At 40.3% G+C, this 20,835-nt stretch overlaps 1 protein-coding gene across 1 annotated transcript in view; it reads right to left on the bottom strand.

Moving 5' to 3' along the window:
* The window catches only part of LOC142664439 (cytosolic phospholipase A2 delta-like), a 33,319-nt gene that overhangs the window by 2,398 nt on the left and 10,086 nt on the right, over positions 1 to 20,835 (bottom strand). The window contains exons 6-19 of the mRNA XM_075843504.1: positions 20,239 to 20,281; positions 19,368 to 19,428; positions 15,799 to 15,983; positions 15,058 to 15,159; positions 14,551 to 14,588; positions 11,813 to 11,948; positions 8,589 to 8,725; positions 8,018 to 8,240; positions 6,343 to 6,460; positions 5,265 to 5,402; positions 3,809 to 3,916; positions 3,483 to 3,677; positions 3,214 to 3,380; positions 314 to 500 (exon numbers count right to left, since the gene is read on the bottom strand). Of these exons, the coding sequence (XP_075699619.1) occupies positions 314 to 500; positions 3,214 to 3,380; positions 3,483 to 3,677; positions 3,809 to 3,916; positions 5,265 to 5,402; positions 6,343 to 6,460; positions 8,018 to 8,240; positions 8,589 to 8,725; positions 11,813 to 11,948; positions 14,551 to 14,588; positions 15,058 to 15,159; positions 15,799 to 15,983; positions 19,368 to 19,428; positions 20,239 to 20,281 (1,838 nt within the window). The remainder of the gene's footprint in view (positions 1 to 313; positions 501 to 3,213; positions 3,381 to 3,482; positions 3,678 to 3,808; positions 3,917 to 5,264; positions 5,403 to 6,342; positions 6,461 to 8,017; positions 8,241 to 8,588; positions 8,726 to 11,812; positions 11,949 to 14,550; positions 14,589 to 15,057; positions 15,160 to 15,798; positions 15,984 to 19,367; positions 19,429 to 20,238; positions 20,282 to 20,835) is intronic.

Below are 20,835 nucleotides of genomic sequence, written 5' to 3'. Positions count from 1 at the left end.
AAACATCTGCCCATTGATTTCAATGGGAAATACGGCGTTCTGTTCCGACCTGCGTTTTTTTACAACTCATTTTTAAAAAACGGCACGTAAAAAGACGTGCATTTCACGAGCATTTCTCATTGACTCAATAGAAAACAGCTCCAAAAACGGACGTAAAAAACGCTAGTTTGATTAAAAAACGGCTGAAAATCAGGAGCTGTTTTCCTTTGAAAACAGCTCCATATTTTCAGCCGTATTTTGTTAAGCGTGTGAACATACCCTAATAATGCTCCAAAGTAAAAGCAGAATATCTAATATCACACTGTGATCATACCTGGTTCCTTAAATTTTTTGAAAGTGTCGTTCACAAGGGGGAAATGAAGCACTGTAGGACAATTATGATTATCTTCATCATTAAAAACATAGCACTCTTTGTGTGTCTTCCTCTCCTCCTCACTCAGCGATATCTTAGGGAATCCGATACCTTGTGTAGTGCAATAATTACAAGTCTGTTCCAGGGACTGCAAACAGATAGGAGCATGTGAATAATTAACTTGCTATACAATTATTTGCAATTTTACTTAGGCCCCATGCACACGACCGTATTTTTGCAGTAATCGGCAGCCCCTTCTCTCTATCAGTGCAGGATAGAGAGAAGGGACAGCCCTTTCCGTAATAAAAGTAAAAGAAATTCATACTTACCCGGCCGTTGTCTTGGTGACGCGTCCCTCTCTTGACATCCAGTCCGACCTCCCTGGATGACGCGCAGTCCATGTGACCGCTGCAGCCAGTGATTGGCCTGTGATTGGCTGCAGCGGTCACATGGGCTGTAACGTCATCCCAGGACGCCGAACTGGAGGAAGAAGCAAGGAGTTCTGGGTAAGTATGAACGTCTTTTTTTTTTTTACAGCTTTATCTATATTGTGATCGGTAGCTACTGTCCCTGGTGCTGAAACAGTTACTGCCGATCGTTTAACTCTTTCAGCACCCTGGACAGTGACTATTTACTGACGTCGCCTAGCAACGCTCCCGTAATTACGGGTGCACACACGTAGTCACCCGTAATTACGGGAGCCCCATAGGCTTCTATGGGCCTGCCCGTGCCGTAATTACGGCCTGAAATAGGACATGTTCTATATTTTTCAACGGCACGGGCACCTTCCCGTAAGCATATGGGGAGGTACCCGTGCCCAATAGAAGTCTATGGGCCCGTAATTACGGCCCGTGATTACGTTCGTGTGCATGGGGCCTTATTACCAATTAATAAAAACTGGCAGGAGAAAAAGTAATAAAATAATTAAAAAATTAAAACTCACCTGTTAAATACCCCTCCGCTCCAGCGCCAATGCCCAGCGCTGGTCTTTGTTTACATTCCACCAGTGATGATGTGACGTACTTACTGGCATCACTCCTGCTGCGATCACATGCCGGTACAGCATATCATCGCTGCTGGAATGTAAACAAGCACTAGGGGGGACCACCGGAGCATCGCCAAAGGAGTAGCGGGAAATTTAACAGGTGAGTAATGTTTTTTACTTTTCCTGTTGCAAGTTTTTCTTTTTACTCATGGACTACCCCCGTTAAACACCACTGCCACCTTGCCTTATAATAGTAAATATATTTCAGAATTCTTTGCACTTTTTTGTGGGTGGGTACTTTCTCCTCTTTATTTTCTACCATATGTGGGCAATGGCAAGTGACATTTCAGTTATTACATGTCTTTTTCTCAGTTCAAAATACTGGCTCTACAGAGAAAATTTAGTAAGGAAAAAAAAAATTGGAGTGACTCCCATATCTCCAATGTAAGGACCTTGACCACTGTGAGTAATAACTGCGCCTATCAGGTATTGGAGTTGTATTATTTGACTTTAGGGAAAGCAACAAGAGTATTATGTTAGGAGGATGAATATTAACCCCTTCCCTCCGCAGCCATTTTTCGGATTTTCATTTTTGCTTTTTTACTTCCCACCTTCCAAAAGCCATAACTTTTTTATTTTACCGTCAATATAGCCGCGTGAGGGCTTGTTTTTTGCGGCACGAGTTTAAGTTTTTTATGGCACTATTTATCGTACCATATAATGTACTGGAAAAAAATTCTTTGTGGGGTGCATTGAGAAAAAACCTGTAATTTCTCCAGTATTTTTTTAGTTAAATTTTACGGCTTTTACCGTGTGATAAAAGTGACATGTTAACTTTATTCTGTCAATACGATGCCAAATTTATATCTTTTTTTTATGTTTTACTACTTCTGCAAAGTAAAAACTGTTAAAAATAAAATTTGTTTTGTGTCGGCATATTCTGAGAGCCATAACTTTTTTAGTTTTTCGCTGATTGAAGGCTTTTGATCACTTTATTAAATTTTTGTGGGAGATAAGGTGACTAAAAAAACAGCGATTCTGGTGTTTACATTTTTTTTTTTTTTTTACTGCTCTCACCGTGCGGGTTAAATAATATTATTATATTGTAATAATTTGGCAATTTACAGACGCGGCGATACCAGTTTTGTTAATTGAATATAAAAAAATGACATTGCTTTTGGGAGGAAATCGGAAAAGTTGTTTTTTTAACTTGGGACTTCAGAGTAGACCGCCCCCCTGTTTCCCCTGGCTTAGATGCCACAGTGCCTTGAAGTGTCGGCTGTAACATACAGCCGACGCTTAACTTATGGAGCGGGCTTGTCCCGTGAGCCCACTCCATACTCTCCCCACCCTGGAAACGGGTAAACATAACTTAACAATAAAAAAAAAATACCATAGAACTCATACTAAACCCATGTAGACATTTCCCAATAAAATATAGTTCAACAAAGAATCTGTAGAATCACTTAAAGAGGACCTGTGAGCTCTTCTGACATGTCTGTTTTAGTAAATACTTGTATGTCTCATAAAATAACAAATGTGGAAAATCCATTCTTATTACTCCTGAAAGTGTATATTGACAACAAGTCAATAGGGTCGTGTCCTTACTCAGTCTGACACTGCTCAATGAGTGCTAACAGTGTCAGAGTGTGTAGGAACACAACCCATTGACATGGGGAATAGTTATGTCCAATTGTCAATTTCCAGGAGGAATAACAGAGTACATGTCCAGGAGGAATAACCGAGTAACATTGAAGCGCAGAGTTGTAAAAAAAAAAAACAAGATCCTCACATAATTTCGTTGGGAATACAGTATTTACTAAAACAGATATGTCAGGAGAGCAATCAATCTCTTCTGTTACAGAAAATTACCTACCAGAAGAGGGGTGTCTAGAGTATAATCAAAAGATATAATGACGTCCACTTTTCTCTCTTGTCGGAGTAAAGGTGGGAAACTGGCATTAATAAAATAGCCAGCGTCCACAAGACACAGATTATCAGCAAGCGGAGTGAGCTTATTAGGGAAATTGTCTAAATTGGAATCTGAAAGACAAAAATAAAATAGTAATAATAATCAACCACTTCGCAGCCATTTCCATTTTATAAATCTACAAACCTATTATATTACCAGAATGTGTGAATTACCTTTCCATGTGGTGAACTGTGGCAACTGATGATAATCCTTGTGTAGGTAAAGTCCCCGCAAGAAATTATGTTGTTCCCCATCTATGGGCCTGTTGGTCAATACCCCTTTCCAAATGCGACTGAAAACACCAGCGGGTGTGAACAGGCGCGTTTTAGTGTGTGCAGATTCTCTCCTCACTCGGATATCTTCTTTGTCTTTGGGAGTAGGAAATGACAACAGTTACACAAAACCTATTACAGCTTACGTTCTTCAGCATCACGGGTTGCCTTAAATTTAGGCTATGAACATATGTGGAAGATAGATGTAAATAAAGAAAGGAATATACCAATATCTTTTATTCTGTCTTTAACCCAAGTGTCCCAGAAGGTATCCAGTTGTGTTGTTAAATACCAGGTGTCCACTAAATTCAAGGAGAAGACATTTCCCCATAAACCTAAATGAGAGAAGCCGCAAAATACGTTAGTAAGTTTTAGGTCCTATCGCCAAATTCTCAAAGAATCATTATGGATTGGATGGTACAAGACAAGAAGACCTACTAAATAATCTCCAAATTATATACAAGAACTTTATCTTGCCTTTCTTTTCCACATTAATATGGACAGTAAAAGCTCACTTTAGTGGTATGTAGAATTTCACAAATAATGTGGGAGGCAGGGGGAAGAAGGAAAGCTGGTATAACACTAAACTAAAATATAACTTTTAATAAATATAAATAAAATGTGAAAGAGTAAACAGGGATACAGTATAGCCCTAAGAATATAGGTTGGGTGTCCCCTTTATTAGCCAACCTAAAGAGAATCTTGAGATCAAGCACTTCTATTATTTGACTTGGCCCAGATGTGGATCACATAAGTGAAAAATGTATTATGGGTGGAGAAAACCACACACATAAGCGCAGGAAGTGTAGGATCAATAGAAAAAAGATGGCCCGACTGTAGAAGGTATAATGTACCATTAAGGGATAGGATGAGCGGTCCCTTAAGAACACCCTATGTATTTAAACATATCCCACCTGACAAACAGAGTTCACTGAACTAAAACTTAGGTCCGGTCCCTGATTCAGTGGACCGAATGGGGAAGACGCTGACAGAAATAATTAGTAGTCCAGCGTGAGGGGCATGTATTGATGCCGCCATGCTGGGCTGCACTGTCAGTACGGTCACTGCATTCAGTAGACCGGATAGAGGAAAGCTGTATCTAAGGTATCCCTCAATAGAAACTGTCCCTACCTAAACAGCCGGGCTCGTCCCAACGCGCGTTTCGCCGAGTCTATCGGCTTCTTCTAGGGGCTTTAGTTCAGTGACGCGGCAGCACTATATATCGCCTGAACTGAGCTGATGCAAACATCTCTGTCGGCTGTGTGGTTTTCTCCCCCATAATATATTTTTCACTTATGTGATCCACATCAGGGCCACGTACAATAATAGAAGTGCTTGATCTCAAGATTCTCTTTAGGTTGGCTAATAAAGGGGACACCCGACCTATATTCTTAGGGCTATACTCTATCCCGGTTTACTCTTTCACATTTTATTTATATTTATTAAAAGTTATATTTTAGTTTAGTGTTATTCCAGCTTTCCTTCTTCCCCATGCCTCCCACATTATTTGTATAATTCTATGATGGTGTACACCAGGTATAATAGTTCTAATAATTTAATACTACCACAACTACTTATGTAGAATTTCATGAGTTACTGTAGGGCCCCATAGAAGTTTATGTTTGTCCTATTAAAGCACAGGTTGTATGGAGCCGTAATATGGCCTTATACATGAGGCTTTACCCTGTAGAAAGCAAGTGCGTGGTTCTGGGTGTTTCTTCATCAGTCGACCCATGTAGAATTCGCTTCCAAAATCCTCTGTTCGGATGGAGGCACCATATTTGAGGAGTCCTACTTCATAAGGGGTAAATTCACACCACTCTGAAATTACATACAAAATTAAATAGATGGATATTCAACATACATAAATATTACTAATTTTACAGCAATAAATGCCTCCGTTAGTTGGAGCTGTTATAGTATACTGAACAGAAGACCGATATATGGGACCTGAGGCAGTATGGCACATATGGGAATCTATGTCTGGCACTTCAATAGATACAGGTTGCTGGCTAGAACTTTTATAGGGACACTATGGTTAGCACTGCAAATTGACAGTGTGACTGGATGGTTCCATTATGGGGTTCAGTGACAAGTTATATTATAGGAGCACTGTAGTTCCCACAGGTATGAGCATACTTAGAGGGATAACTTGAAGCTTCTGGGCCTCAATTCAAAATCTGTAACAGCTCGCTAAACTACGCTGTTTCAGTAAGTCCCATAGAACTGAATGGTAGTTACGAAAACAGCGTAGCTCAGAGATTCACACTATTCAGCCACAACACAGAGAGGTAGAATGGGGTTTAGGGGGCCTCGTTCTAGAGATAGGTGTGGGTCGCAGAGGTGGGACCCGCATCTATCTGACATTTATGACATATCCTGTAGGTATGACATAAATGTTTCTGATGGGAAAACCCTTTTAAGTCAAAGATCAGAGACCTGTAATATTGCTGCTTAATAATAATTTGAATATTTGATTTAATACCTTTTTTTATGACGTTTGCATGTTATGGATTCTGTTTAGAACAGAGTCATGACCACTGTGACAGATTGTCTGTAATAACGGGTCTGTCAAGCTTGCAGTATTTTTACGCCAAAACGTAGTTGAACTTTGTGGACATTTTTTTTCCCAACCATACCATGTAACGATATGTAACCCCACAGTGCAAGTGTGAATATTACCTTACACTACTAACAAACAGAGTAGATTTTAGTTATTCAACATGTTTGATGTATGACAGATGTCCTGCAATGTAGATACCTTTAAAATCCAGGGTGCTGATAGTGTTTTGTTTCACATTAATAGCAAGATAGATTGGTAGTGGGTTTTGACCATTGTCCAAGGCTGCTTGTTGATCAGAAAGCCGGGTCTCATTTTTCTGCCAGAACAAAATAGGGAAATGTATTTAACTTGTTGAAAAATAGTTTTAAGGCTATGTACGCACGCACAAGTAAAAACGGCTGAAAATTACGGAGCTGTTTTCAGAGAAAACAGACTCTTATTTTCAGCCGTTATGAAGCGGAAAACGTTTTTTGAGGCGTTTTTTCTAGACGTTTTTCGAGCTGTTTTTCCATTGTTGCAATCAAAAACAGCTCCAAAAACGTCCCAAGAAGTGACAATCTCCTTTTAACAGGACTTTTCTTTGTGCGCCGTTTTTTAAAACAGCGGCGTAAAAAGCAATGTCCCGTCCAAACATAACAACGTTTTTCCCATTGATTTCAATGGGCGGATGATTGTAGGCGTGCAGCTACCGTTTTTACAGGTGTATTTTTAGGCATTTAGACCCCGAAATACGCCTGAAAACTCTGCGTGTGAACATGCCCTAAAGAGGATACTCATTGCACAACATGTTCAAGGCATTCTGTTTTTGAGAACAAATGTTCTGTCCACCATACAACCAACTAACCAACCAACCAACTAACCAACCAACCAACCAACCAACCAACCAACCAACCAACCAACCTTGTTCCAACTACTCTGCCTTAATAAACATTGCAAGAACTTTAGTTGAAATTTATTAAGACTGGCCTTTCATACGCCAATCTTAATATTAGAAGTGCAAGAGTAAAATGTGCCGAATTTATTAACCCCCACCTATTTAAAAAAGTGGCAAAGGTGGCATAATACCGCAAGGATCCGCAAATTGTTGCGCAAATATGGCATGCACCATGATTTGCATCTTTTTTTACACCATAAACCTGATGTACAGCCATAGATAACTCCCCCTTTGTTTCTGAATTCAGTCTTGCTCACACAATGACGTTTAGATGTACAGTACAATAGCATGACTATTATGCTGCAGATTTGCAATATAAAGGGTCACATCCACTGCAAATATGCAACGGATACGTAACTAACACATTACTTACAATAATATTACAAATGTTCTATAGTCTGTAAGTCAACATGTAACATAATTCTTAATACCGCCAGGCTTTTTTGCTTAAGCTTCTTGTCACCGGCCTTTAAATGCTAAACTCATGAACTCATCCCTGATTAAAAGGTATATATAAATAGCTGCATACTTCTGGGTTTATCGCTAGTGTGACCTAAACTATTTCAAGTGCCTGTTTCCCAAACACTGGTCAAATCATATGAATAATTGTAACCTGGAAATTACAGAAAATTAAAGGGGTTTTCCCACTAAATACATTTATCCCCTATAATAAATGTATGATCGCTGAAGGCCCTACTTCTGAATCCCTGGATCTTCTTCACTGCATGACTCCGGTGAGGGGGAGTTTGAATGGAGTGGCGGTCCATATATATGAATCACATATTGTTGTGTTTACCTGGGGAGTATTTCAGCATGTCCAAACCTCACTTCCTATTTGACTATCAAAAGTATATCAAGTATGTCAGATTGTGATTATTTTGTATGGGAATAAAAAGTCCAAGAAAAGTCTGACTGGCTGATAGAATTCACATTTCTTACCCCATTATTAAACATAGACTCAAGCATTAGTCCCCAAAGGTCGGTGAATGAGGGTTTCTGGCCATCCTTGGCAGTCTGCTGGAGCTCCTTGCGATAGTACTTTAGACGATCCACTGAAAAAGTACTTATCTTATTTTTCGTCACATGTTTCTTTGCATTGTTGATGGCCTCAGAAAGTTTGTTTTGTGACCAGTTAGGATCCTCAAACAGTTTGCAGGTGGTCCTAATTAAAACATAAGTTAATATTAATCTATTGACCAAGTAGCTACAGGAGGATTTAGGTGATAGGTAAAGGTGCCAATACACATCAGAGTGACCTCGTCTGAACCCAACAATTTAAGTCCGGATCGGCCTAAGTGTCCTTTTACACTCGCCAATAAGGGCCGTAAAAATGAGTGCCAATCAACGAGACAGCTCGTTGATTGGCACTTGTTTACTTCTTTTACAAGGAACTATGTATGGAGACGAGCGATTGTTACTACAATTCGTCCCCATGCATTGCTCCTCCCCATGCATTTCCATCATGTCGGCAGCAAATCACCCTGTTTAATCTCTAAAGAACATTTCTTACCATGTGGAACCAGAGGCACTTGCTATGTATGTCACACAGTCCAACAGACCCATGTTCTGAAGGCCACACAAATGACTGTACAAACAGGCCATAGCTCGGGCTCCTCCACCTGTTGCCATGACTGCCACAACTGGAATCTACAAAACAGAAGACAACACCATTCAACAATTTCCCTTTGGCTAACTTGTTCTCACCGATGACTGTTTTTGCTAGAAAAAGTATATAAAGCTATTTTCTATCATACAAGCCTCCTTAGGGCAGACTTACCGACTGGGCCTCTGCACAGAGGCTAACAAGGTAAGGAGACCATTGTCACATCAGCTAGGGTAGGACTACCAAGCGTCAAGGAATAATGGTTGTAGATATATGATGGAGGTAAAGAAATCCCAATATTGTATTTTTTTCCTAGCATGATGAAAAGACTGGTCCGGTTTCAAAACGCGTAGCAGTTACTTTTAAATGTATCATTTATCCCAAAAAACGCAATAAACAGCAAAGACTAATCCTGCAAAAGTTGTGGATTTTATCGATGTTCCACCAGCGGCTCTAGATCCAAGGAGCCTGCCCTTTCTCTGACTCTGCACTTAGGAGGATCAGCACCGTACAGTGGGATTTCTTTACTTCCATCATATATCTACAATTTAAACAACGGAACCCTACGGGTCACCGTAACAATCCCAGGCTGCAGATTTTCTCCATTACATAGTCTACAAGGACGTTGTGCTCCTAGCACAACGCCACCAGGTTAGAACTGCTCTCATTTCTATGTTCTAGTTCGAGTATTTTGGGTGATGCACCATGTGCGCCGTGTACCTTTTTTCTCCCTTCACAGTTAAGGAATAATGGTTGGAATTCATAGGAAAAAGGACGTAAGAACATAATTATCAAGATAATCACTGTGTTTCTTATCCATGCACTGCAGGATTTCTGTATTTCTTATCCTTTAGGCCTCATGCACACGTCCATGCAGTATTTATGGTCAGTAAATACTGCACGAACGGGCCATGGACTGTCACCCTCATTTGCGGGCCGTGCTCATATTATAAAGTATAGGAGCAAGGTCCGTAAATACAAAAAATAGGACATGTCCTATTTCTTGCGGGTCATTTCTATGGCCGAGACACACACCCGTAAATATACGGGAAGGTGTTTGTGACTCATAGAAATGAATGGATCAGTATTTTTATCCGCAATTACGGATATGTAATTGCGGATAAAAATTACGGTCGTGAGCGTGAGGCCTTACCGGTGACGTTGTTGTGGTTATCATCCCTGTGCTTTCACATCCCTATATTTATATTGCCACTACTGTGAATTTACTATGTGAATTATTCCTCTTCTATGCCCATTAATGGATTTATTATCGATGTGCAGTAACATCACTGTGTGCATTTTCTTGGCTAGTACCATCATTTTGTTCATTATATCTGCCCTGTGACATCATTATGTGCTTTATCTCTGTGCTGTTTCATCACTGCATTCATTATGCCTGTGCAGGGGGTACAACTGCGGACAATACCACTGTGTTGTGACATTACTGTATCCACTATCCCGGTTTTGTGACAATACTGTGCATTAGCTTTTTGCTGTGTATGCCCTCTACTGTGATGTCACTGTGTACATTAGTCTTGTGCAATGACATCACTGTGTATCATTCCTCTGCTGCGACCTCACTCTGTTCATTCTGTATTTACAGAGACATCACTGTATTATCCCTTTAGTGTGACATCACTATATGCATATTTCCGTGATGTGACATCACTGTGTTTATTATCCCTGTACTGTAACATTGTGTGTTCATTGATATCTCAGTATGCATTGTCCTTGTATTGTCACATGATTTTGTTTATTACGCCTGTACTGTAACATGATTGTATGCATTATTTCCATGTACTATGAGATCTCTGGCTTTATTATTCCAAAGCTGTAATATCACTGTGTTTTCCAAAGGATTACGCTAATAGGGTTGGGGCAAATTGGGCAACTAAAAAGTGGAACTCATAACTAGAGTCTAATAGTCGAGTGTTCAGGTCCATGTGGTGGTATGCTAGATGGACCCCTACTTATAGTCTTTATAAAGTCAGGTAGGATTGTATACTGCTTGTTGAACTACATGTTCCAGCGGAGGCAGTGGCAGGTCTAGCGCGGGTAGGTGAAAGTGGTGCAGAACATGTTTCATATCTAGCCCATGACAATCCCTCTGGTCTTCCTTTCTAGACTGCAACTGCGTCGGAACCCAGTTAATGGATTCTGTCTGAGCTTTCTGTCACGGGAATCCATGTACGGAATCCCAACTGAAACAAATGGAAACCATAGGTTTCTGTTTGCATCACCATTGATTTCAATGGTGACGGATCCGGTGCAAATGGTTTCCGTTTATCACCGTTGTTTAAGGGTTCCGTCGTTTTGACGGAATGAATAGCGCAGTCAACTACGGCATTGATTCTGTCAAAACATTGGAACCCTTAAGCAACGGTGACAAACAGAACCCATTGAAACGGATCCGTCACCATTGAAATCAATGGTGATGCAAACGAAAACCTATGGTGAGTTAGGAATTCATGAAAGGAGTCCCGACGCAGATGTGAACGAAGCCTGACTTGAAGGATGTAGGAGGAGAGTGAGCTAAGCAGTTGCATGGTATGTCTGCAGTAAGTCACTAGTGACATTTATTTTAATGGAAAATTCACTCTTCTGGTGTCTTAGGCTAGAGGTCTAATAATTATAGAACGTATAATTAATTAGTCTGTCAAGAGTCACGAGTTTCAGACAACTGCTGTTTGCGGTGTACCAGGATCTAAGACGGTGTTGGCCAAACAGTCAATGGCAATCTACTAGTGAAAGAATGGTGTCCATTCGATCACAAAGTCAGGCCACCATTTATACAGTGGTGGCTTTCGTTAAGAAGGTTGGCTCAACTCCGTGGACCATTGCTCAAGCACAATAGCAATGTAGACGATCAAAGACAGTTTAGTTGCATTATCTAATAGAAGTTTGACAAAGTCTGACATTCATCCCTTCAGGCTGCTGATTTATCATTTCCTATTAACATGTAATATAATTTACATTGTAGTTCTGTTTCAGCAGATTTGCTGCTGTGTGTATGCAAAAGCCAAAAGTAAAGTCAGCACATAGAAGGCTGCTCTTCATCACAGCAAGAGCAGAATGATTATAGTCTACAAGCAAGTAAACCACATGTGAGAGAAATAACGTCATCATCTTACCTCTTCACCCACTAAGTCCTCTTCCAATTGCAGGACTTTTTTCAATGTATGAGCTACCACTCTTTGGCGTTTTTGCAGGAATATTTTCTCTTTATCACACAAGTCAAACCCCAGTCTCACATCAAGCTTTTCTGGGCTGAAAATACATGAATAAGCAAACATTAAGTGTAAACGCCATCCCTCTTTACAGTATTAGAATTTAAGATCATACACCGCCATAATACTGTTCAGTGTCCTTTTCAGTGGAGTAAATCTGTGATCATGAGACCCCTGTTTGGTGCAATAAGAGAGTGTCTGTGTGCTATAAGAGAATTTCTCAGGTACTTTTACATTGGTTAATCAATAGCAACTGATTCTCTGATTGTAATGGCGCTTTCATCCTCTGGTGTATATTATACCTTGAAGATACTTGGGTAGCGTGAAACGGTCCGTCGGCCAAGGTCAGCAACACTAACTAAGCCTCTAATTGCACGTGAGGCTTTTTTCACAATAAAGTGAAGTTGCGAAATATTGGTAAATACTGTGCTACTTTTTTCATTTTATGGAATATTTGACATAGCATTCTTAAGCAGTCGTTATTTAAGCAGCTTCCTAGCATATTCTCCAAAGGGGGCGCTATTCTGTAAGGTTTATATTTTGTAATAAAATTCTTTAGGATACTCCTATGGTATTGCCAGTAGATGGTGCTCTAATAACTACTAGCGATCATCAACTGTGTTTACCGTGGTGATCTGTTATATTTCATATGCTAATTTAAATGTCAACATAAATAGGAGATTTAAAGTATAAAACTATTTATTCTATTCTCTATAGATGATTTTTATAACTAAGATTAATCACTTATTCTGTTTGTCAGTGCCATAATTCACCAGTTCTCCCTGGAAAAAAATGCTACATAGACCTAAAAAATTGCTCATTTATGCTACAACCCTAATTTAGTGAGTCCCATAGCCAAAATTATGTACCAATGTAAGCGACTGATTAATTGTTATTTTAGTAGCATGAATCAGTTTACCCTGTAAGGTTTAGGTCTTTACTGACATACACACAAAACCTACTACATGTTCTAAAATACTGCAAATGCTACAGTCGTTTTTTACATTGTAGCCTATACTAAAGTCCTGACAGTAGGCTGGATATGTAGCAAGCTGAAACATTAACCGGTTTTCCCGACGCTGTCCCCTAACAGGGTGCCCGACGTGATACAGCCTGATGAATGGCATTTATTATCCCAAAATGTTACAAATCTAATTGTCCACTGATGTGACATTTTGATCAAATTTATTAAATCTAAAATAAGTGCATTGAAAAAGAGTTCTGCCTTCCCAACAAGCGCCATATGAAGTCTGACATCAAATTTGAAAGCACTGAGGCAATTCAGGAAGTGCAAACCAATGTTGATGTGGTGTAACACACAAGGGTTAATTTTGTCGTCCAGCATCAGGCGTTCAATATAGGTATAAAATATAATGTAGTGGTATGGATGAAAGTTACAATTTTATTTCCTGTAAGCATTTTCTTGCTTCCAGAAGATGAGTGGGGTAGTTGTACGACTTAAACTTCACACAATTATAGGCATGAGACGAATAAATGATGGTGGTGTGGCTCAAAAATCACTGTCACTGTGTAAGGCCCTTTCACAGAACGCACAGAACGCTCGTTCCCAACAATTGTCCTGTGTAAACGCTCGTTCATCGACTGATTGTATAGTTTTAAATGCCTAAAATATTATCATTATCGGCAGCACATCTGAGACGTGCTGCCGATATGATAGAAATGTATGGGGACGAGTGATCATAGTAATGAGCGCACGTTCCCATACATAGCTCTTTGTGAAAATGAGCGCCGATCTACGAGCTGTCTTGTTGATCGGCGATCGTTGTACCGGCCAAAATGAGCCAGTGATCGGGAACAAGCATTCTGTGAACGCTAGTTTGCCCAATAATTGCCCGGTGTAAAAGGGCCCTAAGAGGACTTAAAACCAGGACTTAAAACCAGATCATGGTGCACATACAAGTGTTATTTGTAACGGCTGCCGCGCCGTTCCCCGCCTCTTCCACGGTCTCTGCTCTGGTTCCTGCACCCTCCATTTCCTCGTGCTCGTCCCGAGCTCCACTTATCCGATCCAGACGCTCTGCAGGCTCTGGGCGTCGTCAGGTAACTGCATCTCTCACCTCCCTCCATGGCCGTCATCCATGATGTTCCTTCTTAAAGGGCCAGCGCGTGCCAAAATTCATGTACTTTCTATTTAAGAATCCTACTTCCTCTCAATCCTTGCTTGTTCAACCAAGTTCCCCGTGAGTTTCCCTGTTTTCTTGCCTTCTGCCTTTGTCTGAATTTCCCGTTTTTGACGTCTGCCTGAACTTGACTATCCGCCAGCCGCCTGCCTTGACCTATTGCTATCGATACCCGTAACGACGTCTGCTGCCTATCCTGACTTCTGGCCTATACATCCGACTGCCTCTAAACCTGTTGTGCCAAGCGTTGCCCTGGGTTACTAGCACCATCTTTCGGATGACACAGAGGATCCACAAACGAACCAGATGAGAACCGTGATATTATTTTTACAGTCTATTCACACGGTGAGGTCAAACCGTGATTTGACTGCACCATGGCAATAGACCCTTAGGATGTCTTCTGTCCCCTATCTGGTTCCTGAATGAACAGCAAATGTTTAGGTCTAGTCTAGCATGCACAGAAACTGTCAATGTAGGATACCTTGTGCAAAAATACTATACCATTCATTTAATCTGATTTGCATGTCCAATGGCTTAACCTGAAAGGAGAACAAAAGAATATGCTGATCAGTTTTGTCACTGTTAGTACTCAACATTAATAAAACATGAATAATAGGATATTATTTTTATCCTAACTTATAGAGAAGTGGTCTTTAACTTGTGGCTGTCCAGTTGCTTCAAAACTACAACTCCCAGCATGCCCTGGCAATAGCAGGCTGGGCCCATATGTAAAATCTGTAACCGAGCCCCACAACTATAACATTTCATTTATATTACAGGTGTCCTCCTATGTGGTAGATTGGGGGTCCACTGGGCTCCATCTGGTACCAAGGCCGGGTGCGACTGCTATGTCTGCACCCCCTATAGTTAGGCCCGTGTGGATGAATTAGGCATAGGTTGGGTAATTTGTGATTACTATAGTTCATGAGATAATTCTATTGTTATGTCAGCCAGTTTGGTTATTATACACAATAAAAATCTACAGATATCAACCAAACCGTTACTTACTTCTATTGCAGGTATTTGGACATTAATGTAATTCTCCATAGGAGATATTAAACTGAGTGGTACGGTGGTTTGATTTGAACTATCATTTTCTGTTTCATTGGTCTGAAAGCAAAGCAAAGGAGAATAAGTAGTCATGTAGCAAATGCATAAAAATGCAGGGTTCAATAGAAAATAACCAAACCAAATACATAATTCAATTTCTGCAAACTTTTGATATGTCACATAGTCGTATTAAAAGTTTGGATCGGTGATGGAACATCTATGTGAGCCGTCTTCAGTCTGACAGGGAAGGCTGATCACAGCCGAAGGTGCAGAGCGCCCAGCTGAGCGCTTCTGCACCTTCATTTCAGCGACAGTGGGGGTCTCAGCACCCTGATATCTTTATGACATATCAAAAGTTTGCAGAAAGTGCAGTTACTCTATAACACAACGCACAAAGTTCAAAGGCTCCAATGCAGAATCTGTAACAGGTCCCCTAATAATAATGCATGAATGACAGTACTACTAGGGGGAGCTGACTGCATACGGCTTTATACAGCTAGTATTCAACTCAGTAGGAGCTGTATAAATCTGTATTACGTGAGCTCCTCTTAGTGGGTAGCTGCTATGACAGTATCAGTGTCAGGCCCCATTACGCTATGGTAGATATCCCACTGTGCCTGACTTTTAAAAAAGACCTGACAACACAACACACTTTTCTCTGGCCTACTATACAATGAGAGATATTGCTAGGAAACTTACAAAAGTTACATCGAAGGAGGAGTAAACTCGGCACAGGGTTGCTGTCATTTCTGTCCCAAAGTCTCTTGGAAAATGGAAAACAGCAGTTTCATGTAAATTGAGTTCATGATCGGAGTCTGATTGTAGTAAAATCCTGTGTGAATCTTCAAAGGATCCCCGTACAGAGAGAGCCAGCTCTGTTTTCTCTGTGGACATATGAGAGAGTATAAAATATGTCACCGTATTAGAGTGTTATCATAGTATTTACAACAAATCTTTCTATCTATCTCATATCTATCTATCTATCTCATATCTATCTATCTATCTATCTAATATCTATCTATCTATCTATCTCCTTCATATCTATCTATCAATCTATCTATCTATCTAATATCTATCTATCTAATATCTATCTATCTAATATCTATCTATCTATCTCCTTCATATCTATCTATCTATCTCCTTCACATCTATCTATCTATCTATCTATCTATCTATCTATCTATCTATCTATCTATCTATCTAGAATCCAAAAATCAGGCAGCACTCCAAGGTATAAGCAAAGTAGAAAAAGGTGCTTTATTGGTCCATATACATACGACGTTTCAGCTCAACACAGGAGCCTTTCTTTGTTCTTGCACTGTATATATGTACTGATCTTGGTTCTGATGCTGTATATATGCACTGAGCTTGGTTCTGGTGCTGTATATATGCACTGAGCTTGGTTCTGGTGCTCTATATATGTTATGATCTTGGTTCTGGTGTATATATGTACTGAGCTTTGTTCTGGTGGTGTATATATGTACTGATCTTGGTTCTGGCACTGTATATATGTACTGAGCTTGGCTCTGATTCTGTATGTGCACTGAGCTTTGTTCTGGTGCTGTATATATGTAATGAGCTTTGTTCTGGTGCTGTATATATGTAATGAGCTTTGTTCTGGTGCTGTATATATGTAATGAACTTTGTTCTGGTGCTGTATATATATATATATATAATGAGCTTTGTTCTGGTGTTGCATATATGCACTGAGCTTTGTTCTGGTGCTGTATATATGTACTTATCTTGGTTCTGGTGCTCTATATATGTTATGATCTTGGTTCTGGTGTTGTATATATGTACTGAGCTTGGTTCTGGTACTGTATATATGTACTGAGATTGGCTTTGATTCTGTATGTGCACTGAGCTTTATTCTGGTGCTGTATATATGTAATGAGCTTTGTTCTGGTGCTGTATATATGTAATGAGCTTGGTTATGGTGTTGTATATATGTACTGAGCTTGGTTTTGGTGTTGTACATATGTAATGAGCTTGGTTCTGGTGTTGTATATAGAACTATATTGCTTGTAAAATGTACAAATGGCTTTATGCTCGAGTTACATAAAAAAAGTGTGGAGAAAAAAATTACACCTCATTGCTTGGTAGAGAAAACAAACATGGCGAGAGCGAAGGAGATGTTGGGAAAAAGGTTGGGGGGGATGCCAAACTGAATCTTTGCCCCGGGTGCTGGAGAACCTAGCTACGACTCTGCATAGTCTATTATGGGCTCATACTGTACCTATCAATCTACAGTATATTTCAATGCATCTAGCTATCTAAATCCCAAAACCATATAATTCCAGTGAATAAGTTATACTTTATTTATTCATTTAAAAGTGCGACGTTTCTGTCCACATACCGGCCAGGTTTTAGGCAATTCTTGAATGAAATTTTGTTTGTTCATTTTTTGGCTGAAACTACACCCATCCGCCATAAAATAAAAACTACCTGCCTAATATTGTGTAGGCCACATTCATGCCAACAAAACAGTTCTGACCCATTGAGGCATGGACTTCACAAGACTTCTAAAGGTGTCCTGCGGTATTTAGCACCAAGATGTTAACAGCAGATCCTTTAAGTCCTGTGAGAGGTGAGGTGGGGTGCCCATGGATCAAACGTAATTTTCCAGCACATCCCACATATGCTCGGATGGATTGAGATCCTGAGTCAACACCTTAAACTCTAAATCATGTTCCTCAAACCATTCGTGAACTATTTTTGGAGTGTGGGAGGGCACATTATCCTGCTGAAAGAAGGCACTGCCATTAGAAAATACTGTTGCCATTAAGGGATGAACTTGGTCTGCAACAATGTTTAGGTAGGTGGTACGTGTTAAGGTAACATCCAAATGAATACCAGGACCCAAGGTTTCTGAGCAGAACATTGCCCAGAGCATCACACTGCCTGCTTGTCTTCTTCCCATAGTGCATCCTGGTGCCATCTCTTCCCCAGGTTAACAACACACATACACCCGGCTGTCCACATGATGTAAAAGAAAATATGATTTATCAGAGCAGGCCACCTTCTTCCATGGCTCCATTGTCCAGTTCTGATGCTCACGTGCCCATTGCATGCACTTTCGGCAGTAGACAAGGGTTTACCATGGGCACTCTGACCACTCTGAGGCTACGCAGTCCCAAACGGAGTAAGCTGCAATGCACTGTGTGTTCTGATACCTTTCTATTATTGGCAGCATTTACTTTTTCAGCAATGTGTGCTACAGTAACTCTTTTTTTTGGCCATTGGACTAGGCAAGCTAGCCTTCGCTCCAAATGCACATCAATGATTCTTGAGTGCCCATGACCCTGTCAGCGGTTCACCAATTGTCCTACATTGGACCACTTTCGGTAGATATAAACCACTGCATACTGGGAACACACACAGGACCCTCCACTTTGGTGATGCTTTGAGCCGGTAGTCTAGCCATCACAAATTTGCCCTTGTGATTGTCGCTCAGATCCTTAAGTTTTCCCATTTTTCCAGCTTCCAACACATCAACTTCAAGAACTGGCTGTTCACTTGCTGCCTAATATATCCCACCCCTAGACAGGTTCTATTCTCACGAGTGATCAATATTATATACTTTCCGTGTCAGTGGTTGTACTGTTAGGTCTGATGAGTGTATGGTGCGATTAGCCAACTAAAGATAAAAATTTGCCTCTTTATGTAATGCTATTCGGTGTTGTTTTTTTCAAACATGTCCCTTATCTACCAGTTCCATCTTTCATGATGATGATGGGCCAGCCCACCTGCCTTAGGCTACATTCACACGCGCATGTCAGATTCACACTCGTGAAAAACGCACGTGTGTTGCGTTATGCATCAGTGTGCTTTGCGAGTGGCATGCGTTTTTCAGGCACTTGCACTTTTTTTTTTTTAACGGAATTAATGTGCATCCGCGTGCAGTGCGTGGTTTTCACGCACCCATTGTCTTCAAACGCACCAATATAGGACATTCAGTGGACTTTCGCTGCGTGAAACTCACGCATGTGTGAACGGCCCCATTGAAATCAATAGGTCCGTGTACTGTGCGTGATTTCCATGCGCAGCACACGGATGAGATTCACGCTCGTGTGAATGGGCCCTTAGGATGGGGGGAGGGGTTGGAGTATTGGGTCATGAACCAGTACTGGGAGATGAAACCCATCTTTAGTGTCTTTAACATGAATATAAGTTTATGGATTTTATACAAGCAGGTATTTTACTGTGACATTTCTTAAAACTTTGTAGTAAAAAGTTATGCAAAATGTATGCTATTTCATCCTACGTACTTTTAAAGGCTCCTTTCCTTTCTTTATGTACTTCAACTTGTAAAGCCACCATCTCAGGACACTGAAAGAAATAGTCACCATCATTCTCATCTTAGAAATGTTAAGGCCTCGTTTACATCAGCATCGGGTTCCGTTCATGGGTTCCGTTAGACCTTTCCGTCGGAGGAACAAATGAACGGAAAGCCAAATGGAAACCATAGTTTCCATTTGCATTACCATTGATTTCAATGGTAACGGTTCTGTTGCATATGGTTTCTGTTTGTTTCCGTTCCGTAAGGCTTCCATGTTTTTTTTATCGGAAACAATAGCATAGTCGACTACTAGTGGAAACCATTTGCAACAGAAGCATTACTATTGAAATCAATGGTTATGCAAACGGTACTATGGCTTTCAGTCTATGGGTTCCTGAACGAAAAGTTCTAATGGAACTCATGAATGAAACCCGAAGCTGATGTGAATGAGGCCTAAGAGAAACCGGATACATCATGTGTTTATTTTTATCATAGATTCAGATTTTACATCAATGTCAAAACCTTTAATGGGTAATTGTCCATCTATTTGTCTGTAAGGCTGTGTTAATACTTACAGTGTTGGCGTCAATTTTCACCATCTTTTTGCCATCTGGTCAATTACTGCAAATTGGTATGGTTTTTAGATGCAGTTTTTGCCAGCACGACGTCTGCGGGTGAAACAAGTTGTTTCACCTGTAGAAGCCCTTAGGATAAAAATAGCATCGGAAAACTGTGCCAATTCGTGGTAAAACGCGCATAGTTTTGCCAAGTGGTGATTGGCCGCTTTTGCAAATTGTATATAGTTCCATATCGTTCAGTAATCTGCTACAAGGCAATTATAACTTTTTTTTTCAACTTACCACCAGGACTCCATTAGTAGTGACTTTTTTTTGTGATTCCGGACTGTGAAAAGAAGATATATATTAGTCACCCTTTGAAACTGTCTTTCCCAATATAACTAATATATTAGGACTGTGATGCTGTCCAGATGCTTTTGGCACCAGAGAATCCTCTTAAAGTAGATTTTTATCCAATATGTAAAAATGGTCATATAATAGTAAATCAAAAATTACAGCAACAGCCAAAACTTGTCAATTATGTTTGTTTTAAGATATTGTTCTGTTTAGTGGTGTTGGCCATTTTTTAACAAAAGACCACAGAAAGTGCATCCATATTGGTTGTCACTTTTGAATTAGCTTTTCAGCAACAAAACAAAATTTGGTTGCCAGTCTCTGGAAAGTGGATTAAAAGGTAAGGGTATGTGCACACGATAGCAGGCTTTTACGGCTGAAATGACAGACTGTTTTCAGGAGAAAACAGCTGCCTCGTTTCAGCCGTAATTCCTCCTCCTCGTATTTTGCGAGGCTTCTCTGACAGCCGTAAATTTTGAGCTGTGCTTCATTGAGTTCAATGAAGAACGGCTCAAATTACGTCTGAAAGAAGTGTCCTGCATATAA

Source organism: Rhinoderma darwinii, chromosome 12 (genome assembly GCF_050947455.1).
Source record: "Rhinoderma darwinii isolate aRhiDar2 chromosome 12, aRhiDar2.hap1, whole genome shotgun sequence".
NCBI classification, from domain to species: Eukaryota; Metazoa; Chordata; class Amphibia; order Anura; family Rhinodermatidae; genus Rhinoderma; species Rhinoderma darwinii.
The sequence above is the reverse complement of the archived record's forward strand: the minus strand, read 5'-3'. Positions and strand labels throughout refer to the sequence as shown.